At 44.0% G+C, this 27,983-nt stretch overlaps 1 protein-coding gene across 2 annotated transcripts; it reads left to right on the top strand.

Moving 5' to 3' along the window:
• The first annotated feature begins 537 nt into the window (after positions 1-537).
• Positions 538-27,632, top strand: LOC147211487 (SRSF protein kinase 3-like). Of its 2 annotated transcripts, none has more exons than XM_086127552.1 (17): positions 538-860; positions 1,306-1,402; positions 7,759-9,068; positions 9,178-9,286; positions 9,376-9,463; positions 19,263-19,350; positions 19,446-19,552; positions 19,660-19,825; positions 20,117-20,142; positions 21,350-21,442; positions 22,857-22,890; positions 22,989-23,207; positions 23,517-23,614; positions 23,707-23,814; positions 23,890-23,959; positions 25,511-25,603; positions 25,671-27,632. In XM_086127552.1, exons 1-17 carry the CDS (start codon positions 851-853, stop codon positions 25,853-25,855), a joined length of 2,901 nt encoding a protein of 966 aa, XP_085983678.1. In that variant the 5' UTR covers positions 538-850; the 3' UTR covers positions 25,856-27,632. The 2 variants fall into 2 exon arrangements, with proteins under 2 accessions (XP_085983678.1, XP_085983671.1); XM_086127545.1 differs by having other exon boundaries at positions 1,303-1,402.
• The last annotated feature ends 351 nt before the right edge of the window (positions 27,633-27,983 follow it).

Here is a 27,983-nt window from a genome sequence, read left to right as displayed (position 1 = left end):
ACTTTGCGTTGGAGTGTACGTTAACTTCGCAATCATTCATTCACTCGCAAAGACATATTTTTTAAAATGTTTTTTTTCAGAACCCACACATTATATACCAGCTTTTTATTAACACATTTTTCTCCAGGACAGTGTAAAAACGGTCTGAAAATGTCTGTAACGGAATACGTTTTACTATTGTGTGCATATGTGATCAATGTGAGGGCTTCAGCTCCGTGCGACCCTTCGCAGAATAAGCAGTATAAAAATGGATGGATGACTTTCTGGTGCTCGTATACGTCGAAACTGTACAGATATTGCTGTTGAATTACCGGTATTACACTAACATGCGTGTTTTCAGATACATCCATCCATCCATCTGAGCAGCTTTTTCTCACCAGGATCGCGGGCGAGCTGGGGCCAATCGCAGACGCCATCGGGTAGTATTTATTTATTTGCTTTTATTATTTTATCTATTTATCATTTTATTTATATATACGCTTTGCTTCGTGGCCAGTGCGCATGCCCCAAGCAAGCCGGGTGTCATGTGTCAGCCGGCCAGCAGCTGTTCTGGGCTGTGAACGCTCTCGTCGAGAGTAAAACACCAAGAATAACCCAAGAGGTGTTGCCACAGATATGCCACTGAGTCGGTGCTGACCGGGTAGTGGGGAAAGACGCTGATTTCACCCCGGCGTGCCGCGAGCTAACCGAGGCTGACAACAAACCATCAGCTGGTATAACGACGCACCTAACGGATGAGCTGACATCCTGACGCGGTCTAACTTGGTGCCGCTCTGTTGAGCTAACAAGGCTAAAGGCTAAGAGTCAGCCGGGACAGTCCCCGCTGACGCGCTTGCTTTTGGAAGCCATAATGCTCATAGGTAAAGTATAATGGATGTTCGTTGTGTCGGTTCCGAGGTCAGTGTCGTGCTTTGACTCGTGCGTCGAATGTTGTCATGCGCCGGTCAACATGCTCGGTGCTACATTCTAACCACCTGCACCATTACAAAAATACACGTTCCGTTGGAATAGGACGATACACTGATAGTGACATCACTTCTACTTCTACTTCTACCCCCAAATCAAATCAATCATTTGATTGAGGTGAGCTTTCATGAGTGTCCCATGGAGGCGTGCACATACTGTATCTGCTTATAGACGGTATGCGAGTGCGCGCGAGTTTCTTTCGCAACAATTGTAGTATGGGGCAGGGCATTTACTTTTTGTACATGGTTGCTTCCCACATGACAAAAACAAGTCACGTTATGTTAAAGCCGTTTTCATTTCCTTGGCGTTTTGCTGACCACTTATGTCTTCTTCCAGCAGCCTCCGCCGGGGCAACACGTACAAGCCCCGCCTCCGGAACCAAGAAGCACAGGCGTCGAGGCAAAAAGCACCGCAGAGTCCGCACTGAGGAGACCCGGTGAGACCGACGCACGTGGACTCTAAATTTATCAATTGTTTCGTGTTCTCGGGACTCATTGCTGATGTGACCTATACAGCCACTGCACACATGGTAACTGTGCTAAGCTTAGCCATGCTGTCCAGACTGCTGTCCCCTTCCTCTAGCCGTTGTGCTAAGCTAGCAGGTGTCCAGCTGACTCACAGAGGTTTAGTTGTCAGGCCACTGCCAGTGGCAGACATTAATAGAAGCACACGCTGAATTATGACCCCACACCATGCACACAAACTCTCAAGCAGACTTCAACAATGTCCCTGAGTCAGCCACGTGCGCATCTGTGTGTCTCAGTGCCACACAATAATCTGGCATGCATATAGAGCTAAGATTTTTTCCCCCTGATATGATGGTGATGGAGTTAATATATATATTTTGTCATTTGTTGTGTTTTTACTAGAGCTGTCAAACGATTAAAATATTTAATCTAATTAAAAATGCAACTGTCATAATTAACTCAAATTAACTGAAAATTAATCGTGATTACTCACACATTTTTTTATCATTTCTGAATTTCCTTTTATATTTTTTTCCCCTATTTTTCCCCCATTTTAATGCTCTCATCACCATGGAATCAAGAATCAGTTTTCTATGTACAAAATGCAAATATTTACTGAAATAACAATTTCGATTTTCAATTTTACATGAACATTTTTCACTTGGAGCAGTTATTCACACATAATCTCTCACACAATATTACTGTCCATCAACAACAGTGAAAAAAATATTTTGTCACACAGCTGCTTTAACAGCTCTTGATTGAATCAAAACAGAGCAATATAAAATTATAAAGTGCACATCAAAGGTAAACGAGTACTCAGCCTATAGTGCATTTAAGCCATGGTTGCATACTTCGTTTTTCTCAAGTTTGCTTTGAACACAGCAGTCAGGCTATGTTGATTCTGTTGGTCCTTCTTGCGCGGAAGTCTCTCTATGGTTTTGTGTGGACATCGTACGTACAATTTCTGTTCATAGCTTGGAATGGAGGCTCTCGCTGGCAATCCGTAGTGGAGTCGTTCGATGCAATGCGAATGATTTCAGCTTGAGTCGAGCTGTGGACAATGTTGACAGGCTTGCATGCAGTAGCCATACACTGAGCTCTGTCTTCAGCAAATTTGTTCTTCGTCGTGTTATCCATTTTCTTCGCTTTGAAATGATCCATAGCTGTCTGTCTTAGACGAGGGGGCGGAGTACTCACATCAGCTGTGTGCATGGCCATTAAGTGGTATTTCAGACTCGACGTGCTATGATAATAGCTCAGTTTACGACTGCAAAACATCCAGATAACTTTGGTCTTGTCAGTGGAACTTTGGCAACTTTTTAAAAGTAAACTTTCCATTCATAAACTCTTTAAGTGTCCATTTTTGGTGTCTCGCGCTGCCGTGGCTGGCAAAACAGACATGTGCGTGGACCTTTGCAGGGCGCCTGTTGTTTTGTTTCTGGTTTATTTATAGAGCAACGTAACATCCGCTGTGACGTGTGCCGCATTAATCTAGTGAGAAAAAATTTAATCCCGTTAAAATTCATTTACATTCATGCCGATAATAACGCGCTAAACTGACAGCTCTCGTTTTTACTTAATGCTCCCCATTTATTTCTGCTGTGTCACAGTTGTGATATGCACCATAGAATACAATACACCTTCATATTGCGCTTTCACAACAGCTGCAGATGTATCGTCAGATTAAAAAACTAATGTATATCAGATATCTGCCAATGCGAGTGCAGCGCCAATGCCAGCTTCATGTCATCCAAATATGTGTGCACTGATCAATAACTTACACACACCTGTGTCTGCTCAAAGAACACAAACATTGCAAAGCACCCACTAATAATTGAAGCTGCAAAAAAACCCAATTTATGCTACATTAGGTTTGTGCAGAAGATTAACTATAGTCTTCATGGTATATAAAAGGTGTATCATCAGTAAATATGTTAATTGATACATTAATAATAATAATAATAATACATTTTATTTATAAGCGCCTTTCAAGACACCCAAGGACACTTTACAATAACAAAAAACACAAAACAATACGGGTTGAGCAGCGGCAGCCAAAACGCGCCAGCGTTCACTCAACCCGAAGGTCAGAAAGAAACCACAGGGGAGGGAGAGAGGGAGAAAAAAACCCACGCTCGAACTACCCTCATTTTGAGGATAATTTGAGTGAGGCAAAAAAACTCCTGCACAAGCATATGACAGTTACAACAGGTCATTAAATGCTACATTAGATTATACAGTATATTCAAAGTGTACTTTATAAAACTTTAAGTATCAATTAGCAAATTACTTGGCCAGTGGAGTAATATGTAGGCATGGGCCTGTTACCACTTTAACAGTTAAAGAGGTACCGGACGCTCAGCTTTTCTGCATTAGATTGGATGATCTGTCTGAGCCTGTGTTCCAGTTTGATTGACATCGAAATGAGCCAATCACCGACCTTTTAGTGTAGGCATCCGTGTGAGCAATTATTTCAATTTGCATTCTGTTCTGAGTTGAGCTGGAGACTTATTCTAATCATTTTAGCGACACTCTCTTTGTTTAAAAAACGACTAGCAACAGATTCATCTTTTATTTCTGGTGTGTTTTATTGTGGTTGCTTGTGTTCGCAGACTGACTTATATCACCCCAGTTAAATCCCTGGAAAAGACTCCTTGTTGGTATGACAAGGTCACAGATCATTTTCTTGAAAAGGAGTGGAGAGTAGAATTCACGTATAAATAAACGGACACATTTTATGATGTAGCCCGAAATTAATCTTCCCCTCCTTGACAGACCAGCATCCGCCACTGGTGTTGACAGAATGTCAACTGTTGACCAGGCGTTGTTGAGCTTTCGTGCTATCCAGTTGTCATCTCACCAATCCCCTCATAACCAACTGGGCGAAAGAACCCTGATGCTTGAGTGAGAAAATATCACAGCGCAATTTAAGCTTATTACCGCGATGTACGTATGAAGTGCCAATGGGCAATGTGTGGTGCAATTCGCTGAGTTGTTGCGGCTTAGGGGAAAAGCAAATGAACACAATTTGATGCCTCAGTCTATGGTTGTAGCGAGTCCTTTCAGTGCTTGAGCAAAACATTCAGCGTCCACTCCACACTCCCGCTACCTTAAATTTGCTCATCATTGACAAGATGTAAATTATGTAATAGTCAGACCTCGGTTTTCGAACGTCTCTGTTCTCAACATAATCGTTTTTTCGACTGGAAAATTCGAGATTTTTACGCCTCGGATTACGACCGAAAATCGGTTTTCGACCAAACTAAGCAAACCTCGACTCCTCTCGGCTTCCTTAGACAAGGAAGTGATGCTTCCTCGTGTGTAACGTTCATTGTGAGCAGACGTGTTTGTGGTGATTTACGTAAATCTGACTGTTTTTTCTTTTGTTATTTCTGCATAGTGTGTTAGCCCCTAATCATGGGAGAATAAAATAGTTTCATATTTCAAACAAATCACTTTTCTGGAACGGATTATGGTTGAAAACCGAGGTATGACTGTATAGGCTACTATTACAGGGCTCTAACATCTTAAGTTATCTTGCTAATCTTTACACTAAAGACGTTTAACATTAATGTTTAGCATACATAATCCAAAGTGCGAATTTGAGAAATTTCTCATATTTACTGGGATTGGTAAAGTCCTTATCATCCGCCTTGAGGATGATTGTCTCCCAAGTGAAGTGTCTAAAAACATTATGCAACACTTACTATAGATTACTAGTCACAGATTGTTGATGAAAAGCATCTCTCATGTCACCCGTCACTTCATACATTTTGTATTCATAAAATAGAAAATTTGAACCCATAATTTATTTAAAAAATATAATTACAGAACTTGCTGTCATAGATTTCTGGACAATTCAAGTCAATTTGGGCTGATTCACGACATAAATTGTGGCATAAAATTTACTATTGAAAACAATGTGCCGCCAGGGCTGAAGTGTTAAATGGAATTAACTTTCCTCAACTTTTCATCTTCAACTTCTTTCGATGAAACAACCAAACGTTTCAAGCTGATCGGCTAAAATCTCTAGAAGTTATTTAAAATATGACCTCTACAAAAGACCACAAAAATGAGCCCAAATTTGAAAGTATTTAAAATGACTGATTTCCTGAGAGGTTTTTTTTCCATTTTTCCACTTTTGCACACATTTTGATGAATTTTATGGCCTTTTTAGGTTACCCACAATGCAATTCATTCGTAGGATTACAACAAACAAACAAACAGACAAACAAATAATTCTACAAAATAATAGGCACCTCACAGTTGGCACTAAAAACAATATTATGCAAAAGAGGTGACACAACCTGAATAATTTAACAGTGCAATTGTGTTTGTCAAGCTCCTGCTGTGAGCCTCTTTTTTGCCAAAATGGAGGCAGCTTTGGGTCACCTCAAATGCGAATAACTAAACTAATAACTGTGTGGTGCCAGCAGAATCTCCTCCAGATCAACCCTAGGAAAACTAAGGAGTTGGTTGTGGATTTCTGTAGGAAATAGTCCTCACCGGCACCGATGAACATCCAGGGTATGGACATAGAGAGGGTGACCTCCTACAAGTACCTAGGTGTTCTTCTGAACAACAAACTGGACTGGTCTACAAACACGGACAACCTGATTAGGAAAGGACAGAGCCGACTCTTCCTACTCAGGAAACTGAGGTCTTTTGGGGTTCAGGGGTCGCTCCTTAAGACTTTCTATAACTCGGTGGTGGCCTCGGCCATCCATTATGGCATTGTCTGCTGGTCAGGCAGCATCTCAGCCCGGGACAGAAAGAGACTGGAGCGACTGGTCAGGAAGGCCAGTTCTGTCCTGGGTTGCTCCCTTGACACTCTGGAGGAGGTGGGCAACAGAAGGATGCTAACTAAGCTAAAAGCTATGATGGACAGTCCCTCCCACCCTCTCCAGCCCGCCCTGACAGCACTTCGTAGCTCCTTCAGCCAGAGACTGTTACACCCGCGCTGCAAGAAGGAGAGATACAGACGCTCGTTCCTACCAACTGCTGTCAGGCTGCTGAATAAAAAATAGCAACAATAATATTTAATAATTGAATGATGTGGAAAACAACTGTAAATAGCACTGCGATTTATCCATTTTGTATTTATATTGCACTTAATTGGACGGTGTTTGTTTTTTTCTTCTTCTTTCTGCCTACATTCTTGCTGCTGGAGGCTGTAAATTTCCCCAGTGTGGGACTAATAAAGGATATCTTATCTTATCTTATCTTATAAGCTAATATTAGTAGGGCCCAACTGAAATTGACTTTTTTTGAGCCTGATGCTGATTTATGAAAACAAAGATAAACCTAAAACAAAAAAAAGATTATTTGGCGAATGGATTTAAATATACAAAAACAATTCCAATGAAGTTGGATCATTGCGTTAAACATAAAAACAGAACACAATGATTTGCAAAAATGTTCAATCTTTATTTAATTGAAAACATTACAAATACTATTGTATTTAATGTTCAAACTGATAAACTTTATTGTTTTTGCAGATATAATAACCTTTATGAATTTTGTGGCTGTAACACGTTCCAAAAAAGCTGGGACAGGGTCATGTTTACGACTGTGTTACATCTCCTTTTCTTTTAACTACATCCAATAAATGTTTGGGAACCGAGGACACTAGTTTTTGAAGCTTTCTGGAATTCTTTCTCATTCTTGCTTTAGGTACAGATTCGGCTGTTCAACAGTCTTGGTGTCCATTGTCGTGTTTAATACTTCATAATTTCACAGATGTGTAAGTTCAAATTAACTTTATTGTCAAATGTGCTCCATGTGCAACATACAGCACAAATGAAATTTCTTTGCTCAGGGGGGGGGGGGGGGGGGAGTGAGAGGGAGGGAGACGGAGAGAGAGAGAGAGATTTCCCAAGCCATTGGTACTAACACAGTGGAACAATCTGGCAACTTTTTAAAAGTAAATTTTCCATTCATAAACTCTTTAAGTATCCGTTTTCGGTGTCTCACGCTGCCGTGGCTGGCAAAACAAACGTGCGTGGACCTGTGCAGCACGCTTGTTGTTTTGTTTCTGGTTTATTTATAGAGCAACGTAACATCCGCTGTGACGTGTGCCGCGTTAATGTCGCGAGAAAAAATTTAATCCCGTTAAAATTCATTTAAATGAATGCCAATAAAAACGAATTCACATGTTGAGTCGGATGTTTCTTAACCTCCATGGCAGAGGTTCTGTCGAACCCCTGAGACCGATTCACCGAACCCCTGGGGTTCGATTGAACCCAGGTTAAGAACCACTGTGAAACCTTGCCTCCTTTCAGTAGTGGGTGTGCTTACCGAGGGTCTTTGTCTCTTGTTCTAGTTCTGATGACCTTTGTGACAGACTACAACCCCGGACACAGGAAGACCTCTCAGTCTTACCCTTCACTCCCAAAACAGCCCCACCTTTACAAAGTACAAGTAGTGACACCACAGTTGAAGCTCAAGAAGTAACCCCTCACACTGTGGATACATGCTTCCCTCACCTGGGCCCCCCAACCAAAAATTTAACACATACCCCTTCAGATCAGTGTTCTACAGATGTTCTTCACAGCGCCATCCTCCTTCCTCTTATCCCTCTGACAGAGACACACCTCAGCCAGCCACTTTCTATTACACATCACAAGCCCACCCAAAACCAGCCACTTCCTATTATACCTGAGAGTACAGCCCACAGCCAGCCACTTCCTTTGCCAATGCAGAGTCCTGCCCACAGCAAATTACATCCTGTTTCACCTCATAGCAGCCATTTATTTTCCAACCCCACTGAAAGCCCTTCCCATAGTCCGACACTTTTTGATCCTGGTCAGAGCCCCACCCACAGCTATTCACTTCCTGACCCAGATCTGACCCCCACCCACAGCCAATCACATCCTATCCAAGGTCATAATCCAGCCTGCAGCCATCCGCTTCCTGTCCTGGCTCACATTCCTTCCCAAAGCAAATCACTTGCTGTCTCGCCTCAGAGAAGGCATTTACTGACGGTCTCACCTCAGAACCCTGCCCATAGCCAGTCACTTCCTGCTCCATCTCAGAGCACCACCAACAGCCTGTTACTTGATCTCCCATCTCTAGGCCCCACCCACAGTCATTCATTTTCAATGCCATCTCAAAACCCTACTTACAGCCCTGCACATCCTGCCTTATCTCAGATATTTGCCCAGAACCAGTCACCTGCTATCCCATCTCAGAGTCACACTCATAACAGTAGCCAATCACCATCAAGTGTCAAGAAGGAAATGTCATATGATTTCAGCACATGGAGTCATTTAACATTTGAAAAGTCTAAGTCTAGTCATGCAACAGCCAAAACTACCACCCTGTGCACAGCTAAAGCCTCTACTACTCATCCAGTAAGCTCTTCCCCCCTGAATCCATTACTGCCCACCTCTGTGAGCCTCACCACAACTGTCTCCTCCTCCCATCCTTACTCCCCACCAATCTCTTCCTCTGCCACCTCCCTTCCAAACTTAAACTGTAACCCTTCAAATTCCATGATATCACTGCCAACGTGCGTGGTCACACCGTCACATGCTCCTCTGAGCCCACCACCTGCAGATTTAACCCTGCCCTCTTCTCAGCTTCTGGGCTCCGATGATGAAGAACAGGAAGATCCATCAGATTACTGCAAAGGTGACGATTTCAACATAAAACCATATCTGGTCATCCAGAAAGCTTTATTTCTACGTGATCATCATCTGAATGTAGTATATGTGTGACTGTTCTGGTCCTTGTGTTCCAGGTGGTTACTACCCAGTCACCATCGGAGACCTCTTTAACGGGAGGTACCATGTGGTCCGCAAACTTGGCTGGGGACATTTCTCTACCGTCTGGCTTTGCTGGGACCTGCAGTACGACTCTGTGCAGTTTGTCTTGTTTTCTCTACCTCTGTGTGCAGTCATGTCCTCTGACCACGTACCTTCCCTTTGTTTGTTGTCAGGAAGAAACGCTTTGTTGCATTGAAGGTGGTGAAGAGCGCACTCCATTACACAGAGACTGCTCTGGATGAGATCAAACTGCTCAGATGTGTGAGTGTTAAGCCTTGGAGCCACTGCACAGAACCCTGCACTTTTTCCTACATGGGCTCCTAAACCTTATTTTACATCTAGTCTTGGATGTAGTCTTGCACCTACTCTTGAATGTAGTCCTATACTTTGTCCTGGACCTAATCCTACACTTTGTCCAACATCTTGTCCTAGACGTAATACTGTACACAGTCCTGCACGTAATCTTACATGTAATGCTAAATCTAGTCCTGCAGGAATCCTTACACCTTGTTTTACAGTTATTCCTGCATGTAGTTTTGCACCTGCATTAGTCCTGTATGTAGTCCTACATGTACTCTGACACCTTGTCCTGCACGAGCCCTGCACTAACTCCATCCATCCATCCATCCATCCATCATCTACCGCTTATCCGGGGCCGGGTCACGGGGGCAACAGCTTTAGCAGGGAAGCCCAGACTTCCCTCTCCCTAGCTACTTCTTCCAGCTCTCCCCGGGGGATCCCGAGACGTTCCCAGGCCAGCTGGGTGACATAGTCTCTCCAGCGTGTCCTGGGTCTTCCTCAGGATCTCCTCCCGGTGGGACGTGCCCGGAACACCTCACCAGGGAGGCGCTCATGAGGCATCCGAATCAGATGCCCAAGCCACCTCATCTGGCTCCTCTCGATGTGGAGGAGAAGCGGCTCGACTCTGAGCCCCTCCCGGATGACCGAGCTTCTCACCTTATCTCTAAGGGAGAGCCCGGACACCCTGCGGAGGAAACTCATTTCGGCCGCTTGTATCCGGGATCTCGTTCTTTCGGTCACGACCCATAACTCGTGACCATAGGTGAGGGTTGGAACGTAGATCGACCGGTAAATTGAGAGCTTCGCCCTTTGGCTCAGCTCCTTCTTCACCACGACAGACCGATACAACGTCCGCATCACAGCAGACGCTGCACCGATCCGCCTGTCGATCTCCCGCTCCCTCCTGCCCGCACTCGTGAACAAGACCCCAAGATACTTAAACTCCTCCACTTGGGGCAAGATCTCCTCCCCGACCCGCAGGGGGCACTCCACCCTTTTCCGACTGAGGACCATGGTTTCAGATTTGGAGGTGCTGATTTTCATCCCAACCGCTTCACACTCGGCTGCGAAACGCTCCAGTGAGAGTTGGAGAGCCCTGCTTGAAGGAGCCAACAGTACCACATCATCTGCAAAAAGCAGAGATGCGGACTTCCGGTATGACAGCGAGAGGGTAGGCTGCAAACGCGTGGAGCTCCCGGCCGTACGAGCAAAAAACGGAGAAAAAAAAAGACAAAAGAACGGAGGCTGCGACCCGAACATAGGATAAGATGGATAGAACAAAGCTCTGTCTGGAAAGGGAAGGGAAGGGAGAAGAAGAAGAAGAGCGAGAAACAGACTGAAAACACGCACAATGAAGATGTTAGCGGCTACTGCTAACATAGCATTAGCTCGCGACATCGACAATCAACCTGCCTGGGCGTCGGCATTGCAGGCTAATCTACAGAGCGGACTCAGAGAAATAAGAGCCAAAATGGACACGGGACAACACCATTTAGACGGCAAGTTGGACAGAATCGTCAAACAAATGGAGGAGATGAAACAAGGACTAGAAAACCTGCGGGAGGAAACTAACAGAAAGCTTGAATCTGTGAACGCTGACATCCGGGTGCAAAGGAAGGATATAGAGATGCTGGAAGAAAGAGCAGGTGAAGTGGAGGACTGGAGTACAGAGAGAGGTACAGGAAATTCTCACTGTCTCACTCGAACAACAAAGGAAGCTCCAACAGAAAGTTGGAAGGAAGGTCGAGGAGGAACAACATCCGAATTTGGGGACTGAAAGAGGGGGTCGAGGGAGATTCCACAATCGACTATGTTGATAAGCTTATCTATAAAGAGCTGGGAATCTCCGAAGATATTCAACTGGAGATACAAAGGGCGCACAGAGCGCTCGCTCCAAAACCATTATTGAACAAACCACCACGAGCGATGATAGTAAACTTCCTGAGATTCAACATCAAAGAAAACGTACTCAAGACGGCCTGGCGAACGCCGCTTCAAGTGGAGGGGAACAGAGTGACCTTTGACCATGACTACGCGACAGAAGTGGCGGCTAAACGTCGAGAATATGCTGGACTTAAAAAAATTCTAAAGGAGAAGGGAATTAGGTTCCAGTCCCCGATGGACACACTGAGGGTCCACTGGACTGAAGGAGTGAAAATATACAACAGCGCTCAGGAGGCGGCGGAGGCGATGCGGATGAGAGGGTGGCAGGTGCCGAGCCTTGGACAAGAGAACCCGACGACACAACAGAGACTGGAGGCAGCGCGCAAGTGGACAAAGACCAAGAGATAAATGTGAGAAAATTTGGATGAGACAAGGAGAATGAAGGACAAAAGCTGCGGAACAAAGAACTCGGACAGGAATGCAGTTGTTTTCAAAGGACTTTTGGAATCCACATAACTTTCTTTAATTTCCCTAGTTCAACGGTTGGTGAGTAAAGAACAAATTTTATGTGGGAATGCTGTTAAAAGTTTTCGAAGGGGGGAGCAACTCTGAGTCGAAATAATTAGAAATCTGTCGACAGGCTCTGAATGTTCGGGTGTAAACGAAGGATATATAGAGCAATGTAATTTGATTGATAGGCGGGATTTCTTTTCCCAAAATAATCCACTGAAGAAGGTTAAAGAATGTTTAGAAATCTACAAAGCTTTGGCCGGGAGCTCTTGTACTGAATTGTTGGACTTTTGTAGTGAGCTTGGGAGATCAGCACTGGAGATGATCTCTGCCACTAAGGGGGCCCTCTCACTAGGAGAGGCTTTACCCCCCACCCACCAACAGGGGAAAGGGGATGTGAAAAGGGAATCCCTTAAAGCTTTGGAAGTTCAATTTTTGATTGATGATGACAATTTTTTATGTTTTACGGTTACAGTGTTTAGTATGTATGTTGTGATTGGTGACATGGGGGTAAATACAGGATATTCCAAAAATAATGATGGTTCAACATAGAGACATTAAGGTGGTGTCATTAAATGTGAATGGCATGAACAACCCAGTAAAGAGGGGGAAGGTGTTGACAAAATTAAGAAAGGAGGAGATGCAGGTCATTTTTTTTTACAAGAAACACACCTGACGCCACAAGAACATGAAAAATTGAAAAGGTATGGGTACACTAATACATACTATAGTTCATTTAAAGAATGCCATAGAAGAGGGGTGGCTATATTAATGAAAAACTCAGTGAAATTTGAAATTGACATAGAGATAAAGGATAGAGAAGGGCGGTATATAGTGGTCAAGGGGACGATAGAAGGCGAGAAGGTCACATTAATCAATGTATATGCTCCACCAGATAGTGAAAGGAACTTTTTTGAAGACCTTTTCAATGTCATAGCTGTGGAAATGGATGGGATCTTGATATGCGGAGGGGACTTCATTGTGGTGCTGAACCATGACTTAGATGCAACAAGCACAAGGAAGTCTAGGATACATATAACCAAGTGCATCAACACACAAATAAAACAACTAGGGATAATTGATGTATGGAGGGATGCACACGCGTTACATAGAGACTACACACATTACTCTCATCCACATGCAACCTATGCTAGAATAGACTACTTTTTCATGAAGATGGAGGATAGACACAGGGTGGAAGAATGCAGAATTGGTGTCACAGATTTGTCAGACCACAGCGCTGTGTATATGACAGTGAAATTGACCAGTAGAAGGAAATCTACAATTTGGAGGTTGAATGTAGGTTTATTGAATGATAAGGAATTGGTACAAGAAATAAAGGGAGATATAGTCAAATATAGGGAAGAAAATGACAATGGAGAAGTTAACCCAAATATTGTGTGGGATGCTCTGAAAGCAGTAATAAGAGGAAAACTTATAGCACATGCAATACGGCTTAAAAGGATAAGACAAGAATCATATGAAAACTTAACAAGACAACTGAAAGAACTTGAAGATCAGCATAAAAGAACAAATAACGCAGAGGTACTTATGAAGGTCACAGACACTAGAAAGGAAGTAGATCGAATATTATTAACGGAGGTGGAAAAAAGAGCACGGTTTGTGAAACAGGTTTACTATGAAGGTGGGTCCAGGGCAAGTAAATTACTGGCACGAAGGTTAAGGGTACAACAAGTGTTAAACACAATTCATAAGATTAGGTGCCCCAGAACGAATGAATTATTAAAAGAACCAAAGGAAATAGAGGAAGCATTTCAGCAGTATTATAAGACTTTATATACACAACCAGATGCAGCAGACGAAGAGAGTATCACATTTTTGGAGGGCCTGGAATTACCATCAATAGGGGAAGAAGATAATGAATCCCTGAACTCTGAAATTACTGCAGAAGAATTGGAGATCGCAATCAGCGGAACGAAAAATTGTAAAGCTGGGTAGTGATGGCTTCCCCTCAGAGTTTTACAAGATATTTAGACAGGAACTACGTCCCCCTTTTGCTATCTTCACTAAGATATACCATGAAGGAGGGCAAGATTCCACCGTCATGGAAAGAGGCAATAGTCTCTATAATCCCCAAAGAGGGCAAAAATAAAGAGTTATGTAGTAGCTACAGACCAATATCCATACTTAACGTCGATTATAAGATCTATACCTCAATCATATCCAAAAGATTCGAGACTTTCATGCCTGAAATTATAGATAGAGACCAGACGGGTTTTGTCAAAGGTAGACAGGCCCAGGATAATATAAGAAAAACTTTACACATAGTGGAGGCGATTCGGAAGACAGGAATGAGTGCAGTGTTGGTGAGCATGGATGCAGAAAAGGCATTCGATAGTGTGCGGTGGGTCTATCTATATAAAGTCATGGAAAAATTCGGCTTCAATAGAGATTCGATTAGAGTTGTACAGACACTGTATAATGGGCCGACTGCAAGAGTGAAAGTGAATGGCAGCTTGACGGACCGAATAACACTTGAAAGGTCGACCAGACAAGGATGTTGCCTCTCACCAACACTATTCAATATCTTCATCGAACCCCTAGCCCAGGCAATCAGACAGAATCACAACATCAAAGGCGTGGAGCTGAGAGGCTCAAAACACAAATTGAGCCTGTTTGCCGATGATCTGATAGCATACGTAACACAACCGGAAGAGAGCTTCCCGAAACTGATGGAACAACTGGAAGAATATGAACGTTACTCAGGATATAGACATGATGTGACAAAAACGCAGATCCTAGCACTTAACTACACACCATCAAAGTTGATGAAGAGAAAATACAAAGTAAAATGGGACAGTGAGACGGTAAAATACCTAGGTGTATGTCACGAACAGCATGGACAAACTGTTTGAAACGAACTACACAAAGATTAATCAAGCCATCAAGGCAGACCTTGGGGGATGGTCAACACATGTCCTAGACTTAAGCTCTAGAATATAAATGGTCAAAATGAACATTCTGCCGAGATTGCTATACCTCTATCAGTCGCTACCTATACCCATACCACAGAAACAATTTATAGAATGGGATAAACTGACCTCAAGATTTATCTGGGGGGGGGGGGGGGGGGGGTAAGCGGCCGAGGATTAGGCTGACGACACTACAGTTGCCCAAGGAGAAGGGAGGATTGGCGGTACCGAATTTTAAGGATTACTACCGTGCAGCACAACTCAGAGCAGTAGCATGTTGGTGTAACGGAGAGTATAGAGCAAAATGGAAAGAAATTGAAGTGAGGGCTGAGGGATACCTGACTCAAACACTGTTGGGGGACAGAAGATTATTTCGGGTAAAGGAGGGCTTGATAGATCAAATAACAAAATTCACTTTAAATATGTGGTTCACCATAGTAAAAAAAAATAAATTAGAAAAGGAGGTGAAAATCCTAAGATGACTAACATGATGAGGACTTTCAACCAGGGAAAGATTATGGTTTCGAAAGATTGTAAAGAAAAGGTATCACAGCGATGAGTACGATGATAGAAAAGGGGGAGATGCCGACCTTCCAAAAAATGAAAGAAATGTTTGATCTAGAAAGGAGCGACCTCTTCAGGTATCTACAGGTTAGAGACTACTATACAAAAGAAATAAAAATGGGTACGACAACTGAAAGACATGATGTAATACAGATAATGATGAATGCATATAACGGGGGCAAGAGTAACGTGATTTCATCCCTTTACAAAGGGCTCCTGTTGAACAAGGGGAATTCGACTCTGTATGTAAAAGAGAAATGGGAAAAAGAATTCCAAACCGAGATAACGGAGGAAGAATGGTTGAATATGTGCAGGATACCACAATCAACAACCGCTTCGAGACGTTGGCGGGAGTTGGTTGGAAAAATATCATGAGATTTTTTATAACCGCAGAGATGACCGGGAAATAGAGTGAGTGCTGGCGGTTATGTGGACAGGACAGATCTGTAGATCATGCACACATATTTTGGAAATGTCAAAGGCTGAAAGGTTATTGGCAAGAGGTTTGGAGAGAACTGAAGAAGATAATCGGTTATGAAATACCAAAGACCGGCTTAGTGATGTATCTGGGCGATATAAATCAAGGAAATGTACTGACGAGAGACGAGTACTTGGTAAAAGTGTTGCTGGCTGCCAGCAAGAAAGCCATAACAAGAACATGGTTTAAAACTGACCCGCCAACAAAGAACCTGTGGCTGGAAATAGTGGGAGAAATATTTGAGTTGGAAAGATTCACATACATATTAAGGGTCCAAGTAGGGAAGTTTAAAATGACATGGGAAAAATGGGAGGAGTACAAAAACAAATGAAAGAGGGAATGACACCACAAATCGGGAGAAGTCACTATAGATTACGGATATAAATCCAATAAAAGGGACACTTGTCACTGTTGATCACAATATTCTGCTATTTTTAATTTGTATGTGTTTTTTTCTTTCTTTTTCTTTTTTTCCCCAAATATGTTTGTACGTCATTTGTTGTTTCCTATGTTAAAGGGCCGTCACAGCCATGTATGGACGTTGTTGTGGAAACTAAACACGGGTGGAAATGTACGACGTCCTCTGTATTCATATGTTCAGATTTGTATGGTCCTGTGTGGTTGAAACAATAAAGATGCTAGTTACAAAATAAAAAAAGCAGAGATGCAATACTGAGGCCACTAAAACGGACCCCCTCAACACTTCGGCTGCGCCTAGAAATTCTGTCCATAAAAGTTATGAACAAAATCGGCAACAAAGGGCAGCCTTGGCGGAGTCCTACCCTCACTGGAAACGATTCCGACTTACTGCCGGCAATGCGAACCAAACTCTGACATCGGTGGTATAATAATAATAATAATAATAGATTTTATTTATAAGCGCCTTTCAAGACACCCAAGGACACTTTACAATAACAAAAAACACAAAATAATACGGGTTGAGCAGCGGCAGCCAAAACGCGCCAGCGTTCACTCAACCCAAAAGTCAGAAACAAGGGAGGGACAGGGGGAGAAAAAAACCCCCACGCTCGAACTACCCTCATTTAAGGATAATTTGAGTGAGGCAAAAAACTCCTGCACAAGCATATGACAGTTACAACAGGTCACAAGACATAAACAATGAAGACGGTGAAACAAGGGAATGTATGAGGGAGGGGGTGATGGTGGGGGACTAGTATAGTGACCGAACAGCCCGTATCAGGGGGTTCGGTACCCCATACCCACGAAGCACCCCCCACAGAACTCCCCGAGGGACACGGTCAAACGCATTCTCCAAGTCCACAAAACACATGTAGACTGGTTGGGCGAATTCCCACATACCCTCGAGGACCCTGCTAAGGGTGTAGAGCTGGTCCACTGTTCCACGGCCGGGACGAAAACCACACTGCTCCTCCTCAATTTGAGGCTCGACTTCCTGACGGACACTCCTCTCCAGCACCCCTGAATAGACCTTACCAGGGAGGCTGAGGAGTGTGATCCCTCTGTAGTTGGAACACACCCTCCGGTCCCCCTTTTTAAAAAGAGGGACTACCATCCCGGTCTGCCAATCCAGAGGCACTCTCCCCGTTGACCACGCGATGTTGCAGAGGCGTGTCAACCAGGGCAGCCCCACAACATCCAGAGCCTTGAGGAACTCTGGGCGGATCTCATCCACCCCTGGGGCCTTGCCACCGAGGAGCTTTTTAACCACATCGGTGACTTCAACCACAGAGATAGGAGAGCCCACCTCAGGGTCCTCAGACTCTGCTTCCTCTAAGGAAGGCGTGTTGGTGGAGTTGAGGAGGTCTTCGAAGTACTCTGCCCACCGGTTCACAACGTCCCGAGTCTAAGTCAGCAGCGCCCCATCCCCACTGTACACAGTGTTAGTGGTGCACCGCTTCCCCCTCCTGAGACGTTGGATGGTGGACCAGAATTTCCTCAAAGCCGCCCGGAAGTCGGCTTCCATGGCCTCACCGAAGTCTTCCCACGCTCGGGTTTTTGCCTCGGCGACCACCGAAGCTGCGTTCCGCTTGGCCAGTCGATACCCGTCAGCTGCTTCTGGGGTCCCACAGGCCAATGGAAGAAGTCCAATAACAAAACACCACTCGAGTTCTGATCGGGGGGGCCGTTCCTCCCAATTACGCCCCTCCAGGTCTCACTGTCCCACGTGAGCATTGAAGTCCCCCAGCAGAACAAGGGAGTCCCCAGCAGGAGTACTCTCCAGCACACCCTCCAAGGACTCCAAAAAGGGTGGATATGCTGAGCTGCTGTTTGGTGCATATGCACAAACAACAATCAGGACCCGTCCACCCACCCGAAGGCGGAGGGAGGCAACCCTCTCGTCTACCGGTGTGAACCCCAATGTACAGGCACTGAGCCGTGGGGCAATGAGCATGCCCACACCTGCTCTGCGCCTCTCACCGTGAGCAACTCCAGAGTGGAAGAGAGTCCAACCCCTCTCGAGAGAACTGGTACCAGAACCCAGGCTGTGTGTGGAGGCAAGTCCGACTATATCCAGTCTGAACTTCTCTGCCTCACACACCAGCTCGGGCTCCTTCCCTGCCAGAGAGGTGACATTCCATGTCCCAAGAGCTAGCTTCTGCAGCCGAGGATCGGACCGCCAGGGTCCCCGCCTTTGGCTGCCGCCCAGCTCACATTGCACCCGACCCCTTTGGCCCCTCTCATGGGTGGTGAGCCCATGGGAAGGGGGACCCACGTTGCCTTTTCGGGCTGTGCCCGGCCGGGCCCCATGGGTGTAGGCCCGGCCACCAGGCGCTTGCCAACAAGCCCCACCTCCAGGCCTGGCTCCAGAGGGGGGCCCCGGTGACCCCCGTCCGGGCAAGGGAAACTTAGATCCATTTATTGTAATCATCATCAGGGGTCTTTTAGCCGTGCTTTGTCTGGCCCCTCACCTAGAACCTGTTTGCCATGGGTGACCCTGCCAGGGGCATAAAGCCCCAGACAACTTAGCTCCTAGGATCATTGGGACACACAAACCCCTCCACCACGGTAAGGTGACGACTCACGGAGGGGCCTGCACTAACTCCTTCAACTAATCCTACACCTAGTCCTACACCTAATCTTACATGTAATTCTTCACCTCGTCCTGCATGTTGTCCTGCACTTTATCCTCACATAGAGCCCAGCAGTCAGTCCTGCACCTTTTCCTGTAGCGCACCAGAAACGTAGCCATACGCATAATCCTACACTAAGACGCACACTTAGTCCTCCATCCATTTCTAAACTAAGTCCTGCTTCTAGTCCCACACCCGATACTAAAGCAGTCCTTTACCGTGGCCCACACTTATTACCATTCCCAGTCCTCCATCTGGTCTTGCATTTAGTCAATACTTAACCCTGCATTTTGCCTGTCACCAGCCAAAAGGCCCTCACAGTGTGTCTCTGTGTCCAGGTGAGGGACAGTGACCCGTCTGACCCCCACAGGGAGACAATTGTCCAGTTAATTGATGACTTCAAGATTTCTGGAGTCAATGGCGTGCGTATCCTTTATCCTGTCTCACTTGACTGACCCCATCTATGTGTCTGTCTGACCATGTCTACCCGCCCAGTCTTTGTTATCCTCAGCCTGTGTTAGATGTGTGTATGGTTCTGGAGGTTCTTGGTCATCAACTGTTAAAATGGATCATCAAGTCAAACTACATGGGCCTTCCTCTGGTATGTGTCAAGAGCATCATCAAACAGGTAAAACACACATACACACACACACACACACACACACACACACACACACAAAACAAGAAATTGTGTCAAAAGTGTTGTATGACATGCTTGTGTTGACATGTTTGCAGGTGCTACAGGGTGTGGACTACCTGCACACGAAGTGTAAGATCATCCACACAGATATAAAACCAGAGAACATCTTGCTGGACGTAGATGAGGTCTACATCAGGAGGCTTGCTGCTGAGGCCACTATCTGGCAGAGAGCTGGAGCCCAGCCCCCTTCTGGCTCATCAGGTGACTGACAGCCAATGATTGGTCAGTTTCTCCTCGAGGGCTGCAGAATCTGTCACACAACTTTTGATGCTCCTCTCGCTTGCATCTAAGGCTTTGCCCATTAAGTCGAAACTTGCTCTCTGGTCTTTTGCCATGTCCTATGTGCCTGACTTGTGCCCGACTTATCTGCTGTTGTCTTTTAACTTCCACTTCCATCTGTTTTCTGCACTCGCTGTTTCCTGTTCTCATGTTCTGTCTTTATCTCCAGCTTTCTTTCATTCTCTTTGTCTTTCTCTCGGTGTGTCTCTCCAGTCAGCACAGCTCCCAGGGATGTCCAGGTATGTGTCCAAATGTACCACTTGCTGTGTTGTGATTGGTTTCTCTGCTTCAGCTCCTGGATCTTGACTTTTGACTGACTAAACTAAATGCAACAGCCTGATAGTTGCATGTAATCACCAACTCCATACTACCTACCCAGTCACAAACACGGAGAAAGCCTTTTGGAGGAGCAGCTGAGGCTAATGTTAGCTGCTCCGCGCCTTGTGGTGACTTCTTGTCATAGCTTGCTTTTGCTATCAGTTTCTATTCACTGTGGAATTACTGATACTTTATTGTGCCTCACTTTCATGTGAATCAGATCAGTAACATGATATTTCATAATTTTGACACTGCGCTTAGGTTCAGCAGCACAAATGCAAGCTTTCACACACACCTCAAGTGCCCCCCAACTTTGCAACTCTACCACAAATTAATCCAATTAATTTCAATCCAATTATTATTTTCTAGTGGAAAGAAAGTCATCGTCTTAAATGGGGGGGGGGGGAGTGAAAAACAGAAAAATAAAATCACTGGAAACAAGCTATGGAGTATAATAATAAGAAATAGAAATCATAGTTTCAAGTTTTTCATATTCTGAGACTGACTTACTGACATTTCCCACCTCCCCTTCTCTGTGAAATGCATATATCACTGAGGCAATGTGTGAAATTTGAGTGGTCTGGTTTTAATACACTACTTCGAACCCATTAACATGTGTAAGCTGCCCACAATCAATACAACTCTTCGATAGTAATATATTTTTAACTGCTATTTGTCGCTATTACATTACATTTTGAAACCGTTTTATTTTTAAACAGTTTTATTCTTATTGATGAAGTTGATGCTGATGATCATTTTCAAATCTACTCAATGGCATAAGTACGCTGTACTAGGAACCAGTAGAAAGGAAATTATAGTAGTCATGCTATAGTCTACTTTGGGGGACATTAATAAGCCTGCATTTTGATATCCAAGACTGTGAGTCCAAACTTGAAACGGCACAATTCACGAACCAAAGATAATAACTTCAGGATAGACGACAGTTTGTGTGTGTACGCAGGGGGCTTCAAGAGGCTTACGTACTGTATGTGGGCTCAGAATTTGATGCCACCCCCACACTCACAGTGTTGTGTGGTTGAACTGAATCCTACAATATTGTTGTGCCGTTCTCTTATCTATGTGTGTGTGTGTGTGTGTGTGTGTGTGTGTGTGTGTGTGTGTGTGTAGGTTGGTAAAATATCCAAAAACAAGAAGAAAAAATTGAAGAGAAAAGCTAAGCGGCAAGAAAAACTGTTAGAGGAGAGACTGGTGGACATTCAGGTACTGCAATGACACTCAAACGTGAGCGTACACCTAACACTGTACGATTATATACAAGAGCAAATAGTGTATCTGCATCGACGAATACGGCATTATTAAATTATGTATGATTGCTCTATTTCTCTGACTACATGTCACTCCGAAGTAGAAGTTGCCCTAGTCAAAAAATGCACCAATAAGAAGAAAAAAAGATTCCGGACGATAGCCTCACATTTTTCATAGTTTGGCTGGTCCGACGACTCATACTCGGGTACAAGTTGTATATGGGTGATTCTCAGAGTGTATGGTCCAACCAGTTGGTGAAACACTAACCCATTTCGAGAGTCAGTATTTTCTTCCCTTCACAGTCAATCACCAAGATGTCACTGCTTACAATATTGCAGAGATAAAATAAACAACTTGACTGAGATTTGTGCTGTTGTTTGTGTGAATGTATTTCGAGTGCTGAAAAATAGCCACTTCCTCATAGTGATTGCCAACACCTGTGTGTGTGTGTGTATATATGTATATACAGTATATATACTGTGTATATATACATATATATATATAAATCCTCGTCTCACCCCTCGGGTGGTGTCCGTCCTCCATTCAGCTCGGGTCCTCTACCAGAGGCCAGGAAGCTTGTGGGTTCTGCGCAGTATCCTTGCTGTTCCCAGCACTGCGCTTTTCTGGACTGAGATGTCCGATGTTCCCGGGATCTGTTGCAAACACTCATCTAGTTTGGGGGTCACTGCCCCGAGTGCTCCGACCACCACAGGCACAACTGTCACCTTTACCTTCCAGGCTCTCTCCGGCTCCTCTCTGAGCCCTTGGTATTTCTCGAGTTTCTCGTGTTCCTTCTTTCTGATGTTTCCATCTCTTGGGACCGCTACATCCACAACAACGGCTTTCCTCTGCCCTTTATCTATGATCACGATATCTGGTTGGTTCGCCATTACCATCTTGTCAGTCTGGATCTGGAAGTCCCACAGGATCTTCGCTCGGTCATTCTCCACCACCTTCGGAGGTGTTTCCCATTTTGACCTTGGGGTTTCCAGTCCATACTCCGCACAGATGTTTCGGTAGACTATGCCAGCCACCTGGTTATGGCGTTCCATGTAGGCTTTTCCTGAAAGCGTCTTACACCCTGCAGTTATGTGTTGGATCGTCTCAGGTGCCTCTTTGCACAACCTACACCTTGGGTCTTGTCTGGTGTGGTATATCTGGGCTTCAATGGCTCTGGTGCTCTGGGCCTGCTATATACAGTATATATGTGTGTATATATATATATATATGTCTATGTGTGTGAGTGTGGGTGTCACACCTGAGTCTAAATCACAGGAGATGCCAAACTATGGGGAAAAAAATGCAATTTATATCAAACAAAAATACAGTCAATTAGCAATCACTAACATTGTCTTGGCTTTGTGTTCAGAAAATGGATGAGGAAGATGACACACACACTAACTGTGAGTACACACCATCTTCCTACATAATTCCAAACATAGATACACATGCTCACAGACATTATTGTGGATTTAAATAAAAATAATGTTTGCGTCCACAGGCCAGCCAATCGTCAACGGCAACACTTCCTGCCCTGCAACCAACGACAAAGTGCGCCCAATCTCATCTTGTTCTTTGTTGGAGGACAGTTGCAACGGCCACGGCCCCAGGCGGTTCTCCAGCCCCGCGTCCGTCGTCTCAGGGTTCTCCAGCTCAGTGAACTCAGCCACGTCAGAATCAACACTATCCACACAGTCAGGTTACTCTGGTGGACAAGACTGTGAGAACATACTCCCACTCGAGAAGACAATCGACCTTTCGCAAAGACCCCTCCTGCTTGCTCCTCATTCAGCATCCACCATGACATTTCCACCTTCTGCACTCTTTGTTTTGGAAGAGCCTTGGTTTTAATTCGAAAATAAAAACCAACGTCAGCTCTGTTCTCCTCGAGTGCAATTGGCCAGTCTGTGTTTGGGGGTGTGGCTTAGCGAAAGGTCAATTGAACAGCACACATTACAGCAACCGGGTTTTGAAAAAAGGAACGGGACTTGTCAAAGTTTGTGTCGCTTGTGTATGTGCGTGGTCACAGTGGTTAGCGCGTCAGACTTCATCCTCAGTCCTCTTGAACCTCAAAACGCCAACAAGCTGCGAGTGAAGATTGCTGATTTGGGAAATGCTTGCTGGGTGGTGAGACTCTTCATCTGCTCACGTACTCACTGCATCACAACCTCTTTCTGAACAAATAACCAATCACACTGCCCGTTCCACCCCCCCCCCAGCACAAGCATTTCACTGAGGACATTCAGACAAGACAGTACCGTGCCCTGGAGGTTCTGATTGGAGCAGAGTATGGACCGCCGGCTGACATCTGGAGCGTCGCCTGCATGGTACAGATATGGATGCACACCGCAAAAAGCACACCTACATACACCGAGTCATTGCATTTGTTTGGACTATTTCAGGCGTTTGAGTTGGCCACGGGCGATTATTTATTTGAACCTCATTCTGGAGAAGACTACACAAGAGATGAAGGTAAAGGCCGCATGTGCACACACATGAAGGGTCGCCAGGGATATAATTTGGGATTCTCGTTAACATAAATGAAACACCCTCAGTCACGCATCAAAATCAACAACAAACGCCATTTCAGCTTATAAGTGTAGATGGACATCGTCATGTCGTAACTCTTCCACTGCAGTCTGATTGTCATCCCATTTGAGGTTCCGACGGTCCCTGCTAATGCCATTTATTGGGAAGTAACACTGCTGCTTTGGTTAATATACTTGGCGGCTGTTGGGCAGACATGAGTGAGGTGAATTACCATAGATGGAAAAACGTTTTCAGATTTCTTTTCATTTTTTTTACCAATTCCAAACATTCCAACTTGAAATTGTTCGTCTCATCCCTACTGATACCCAAAAAGTACACAAACAAAAAAAATTCTACATTTCCGCCTTTACAATGGCCACTAAAAAAATTACACAATTTTTGCTTTTGTTCCTACAATTGCTACAGATTTTGACCGATTCAAACCTTCCAACATTAAATTGTTCAGCTTATCCCTCCTGAAGCCCAAAATTCCCATTTACCCCAAAATTCGACATTTTCCCCTTTCACATACCCACAAACTTCCAAATGTACTCTTATTTGTTTTTTCTCCTTCAACTTGAAACTGTACATCTTATTCCTACACGTACATTTTTTTTCAAAATTCCAATATAAAAGCCAGACTTTAATAATAATACATTTCATTTATAAGCGCCTTTCAAAACACTCAAGGACACTTTACAATCAAACAAGAACAATAAAACCACAGATAAAATTATAAATAATAAAAGGAGAGATGAATTTAAACTGAATATGCGATTTTAGATAGCTGACGCCGGCAACATCGCCGTCGTGAGGAGCACTAGCCGACCCAGCCAGGCCGACTAACACACCGTGGTGAATTTATTTTTGTTTTGGTTTTATGCAATTCTTTGGATTTGAAACAATTTCAAATTCAGTATCATTCCACATCATTCAAAATCATTTCAAGTCGTTCCACAAATTTTAATTCAGAGAGAGTCTCAGCCTTTACACACAGATTCTCCAGAAATTGCATTCCCTACATTTTTTTGTGGCTCTAGTCTACGTAAATCACATAAGGGAATCATTTTTTAACTGAATAATAAATTATATTTTATAAAATTACAATACAGCAGTTATTTTTAATCATTTTACTTACCTAGCTCAAATTCATATTATAAATATGTATTGTCAAGGAACCAGTATCCCAGTAAATGTACTGGTCTCAATTTTGGGGGAGGGTGTGAGGGTGGGGGGTCAATAACCAGCCTTCGGTGCGCATGAGAGTATCTTACTGAATGTGTGTGCGTGCGAGCAAACAAAAATAAAGAACTGTGTGTGTGAGTCTTTCAATATTATGTGAGTGATTCAGGAGTGTGTGTGAGACAGTGTGTCAGAGCTGTATTGTGTATGAGAGCATTTCAGTTGTGTGTAAGATGGGTATTCTTGAATCCTGTCCCCTATGGCACTTCATACACACACTTAGTGCAGAGAGTAATGATGATTCATTTTCAGATCACATCGCTCACATCATCGAGCTGCTGGGCCCCATCCCTTTGCCGTTCGCTTTGTCTGGGAAATACTCCAGAGAATACTTCAACAGACGAGGTGAGCCGACCCTTAAATCCTTGGCGTGCTTGTACAATATCTGATATGATCTGTACATGGGCATCAGGTGACCTTCGCCACATCTCCAGCCTGAAGCCGTGGGCTCTCTTCGAGGTCCTCTTGGAGAAGTACGAGTGGCCTCTCGACCAGGCCGCTCAGTTCAGCGACTTTCTGTCCGGCATGTTAGAGATGGAGCCGGAACGCAGGGCGACTGCCGCCGAGTGTCTGCAGCACGCTTGGCTTCAGCCATGAGCGCATGTGTGTGCGTGTGCGTGCGTGCGTGTCGTCACGATGGCGTGAGTAATGTTGAAAGTGGACTTTTTGCTTTATGTCACTCAATGGAAGAGATACCACAACCGCAAACCATGGTTATTATTGTTTGGGAATTTTCATGATAGTTAATAATTTTTTGGGAGTTTTATTTCAGTTTTATTTTATTTTTTTAAACACTTGGAGTTTAGTTTTAGTGTTAGTTTTCATTTATTTTTTAAAAGTGTTGTGTATGATGTGCAAGGAAAAACAAAACTCCATGTTAAATATTGTGTAGTGAAAGTTTAACAATAAAAAAAAACATTTTAAAAGCATACAGTGCAGGTACTGTATAACAGTCCACAGACCTTTAATTGCAGTGCACAATACCGCTTCTAAAGTTAGATGGATCACTAGGATGCCTTGTTAGCCAGGTTGCTATGCAACTTGTATGACCTGTGGCTTGAATTCCTAGTAAGTATAAAACCCGATTGTACAGTGTACCATTTTTTTAATACTCTCTGTATATTTTTTTCATACTGTACATGAGCCAAAAAATGAAAACACTACTTATCTAGCATTGCATTTCTGGCTGAGTTACATGAGGGGCAGGGGAGCCATTCAAGCCAAACGTCAAACACTCAAACTTGTCGCCTTGAAGCAATGTCACTTGTTGTGACTCTTTTTTTATTGGCTGCTGCTAGATCATTGGTTCTTAACCTGGGTTCGATCGAACCCCAGGGGTTCGACGGAGCCTCTGCCATGGAGGTTAAGACACACCGACTCAACATGTCAATTAGTTATTGCACGCCCGCGGCACATTACATTGCTTGTCCAATCGGTGCTGCGGGAAAATTTAGTTTGCTCAGTAGACAACGTGTGACTGTCGTGATAGTATGTCATGCACAGTTCATTTTGTGCACTTGAAATTTTATTTACTTTTTTCTGTTTTTCATAAATGTGTTTTTTAATGTCTTGAATTTGTAAAAAAAAGAATCTTATTTTTATTTTTCACGAATGAAGGGTTCGATGAATGTGCATTTGAACTGGTTGGGTTCAGTACCTCCAACAAGGTTAAGAACCACTGTGCTAGGACTTCAACTCCCAGATGACTGAACGTCCTTCTTCCGGCTAATACCGAAATCAATACATTTAAAATAAACCTCAAAGGCTCAAGCATTAAATTTATTGCCAAAGACAAAGAAAACAAAATACATTTCTGCTATAATTACAGTTGGTTTTAAATTAGTTTTGGAAACATAAAATGCAGTGCCAGTTATTTTTTATAAAGCATTTTCTTTTTTTTTAAAACAATTTTGTTTTCACTGTAACTTTATTTCATTAGTTTTCGTTTAATAAAATAACCTTGCCTCGCACTAAGTTGACACCAGTGTCATAAAGCTGCATCGCACTCCTTCCTGTTTGGCTTAGGTTTCAAACTTGGTGCTTTGTGTCTGCCTTCTTATCTTCTGAAAAGGCCATTTGAGACATGATGAGCTGATCGAGTACACGTTTTTAACGTACCCGAGTGGACTCCTTGTTTTTGTCCTTAATTTTGGAACTTTGACGAATAGTTTTGATTGAGCTTGTGTTCTTTGTCACCACCAACAAGCAACTTCCTGCTGTGTAGATGAGCTTCCTGTTGTGAATAACGAGTGCCTTTAAATCAGCCCTGATCCTTGACTGCCTCACAGTGACTTTTTTTTTTTTTTTAAAGACATGTCCACCTTTTGTGTGAACTGTTTCTTCTGTACAAAAATAAACTCAAAAGCACCACTGACAGGTTGGCTCCGTTTTGGATGAAGTGAGAGTATCCTGCCCTCAGTTGGTAAGGGCATACACTTACTGTATGTATAGTGCCATGAACAATTCTCCAACCATCCATTTCCCAAGATCTCACGAGGGTCGCAGCCTGGAGCCTATCCCAGCTGTCTTGGGCATTTGGCGGGGTACTTCCTGAAATGGTTGCCAGCCAATTGTAGGTCACACATAGACAACCATTCCCAATCACACCTAGGGACAATTTGGAGTGCTAAATGAACTTACCGTGCATGTTTTGGAATGTGGGATGAAGCCGTAATACCGCAGCACAACCTACACAGGCACGGGAAGAACATGCAAACTCCACACA

This window comes from Hippocampus guttulatus, chromosome 1, assembly GCF_054856545.1.
Source record: "Hippocampus guttulatus isolate MCC_2025c chromosome 1, RoL_Hgut_1.0, whole genome shotgun sequence".
Taxonomy (NCBI): Eukaryota; Metazoa; Chordata; class Actinopteri; order Syngnathiformes; family Syngnathidae; genus Hippocampus; species Hippocampus guttulatus.
The sequence above is the reverse complement of the archived record's forward strand: the minus strand, read 5'-3'. Positions and strand labels throughout refer to the sequence as shown.

What these genes read in the sequence shown, in the direction of transcription:
- LOC147211487 (XM_086127545.1), top strand. An exon ending in AGAGACTGGTGGACATTCAG is followed by an intron (nt 21,443 to 22,856) that starts GTACTGCAATGA and finishes CTTTGTGTTCAG; the next exon opens with AAAATGGATGAGGAAGATGA. An exon ending in AGATGACACACACACTAACT is followed by an intron (nt 22,891 to 22,988) that starts GTGAGTACACAC and finishes TTGCGTCCACAG; the next exon opens with GCCAGCCAATCGTCAACGGC.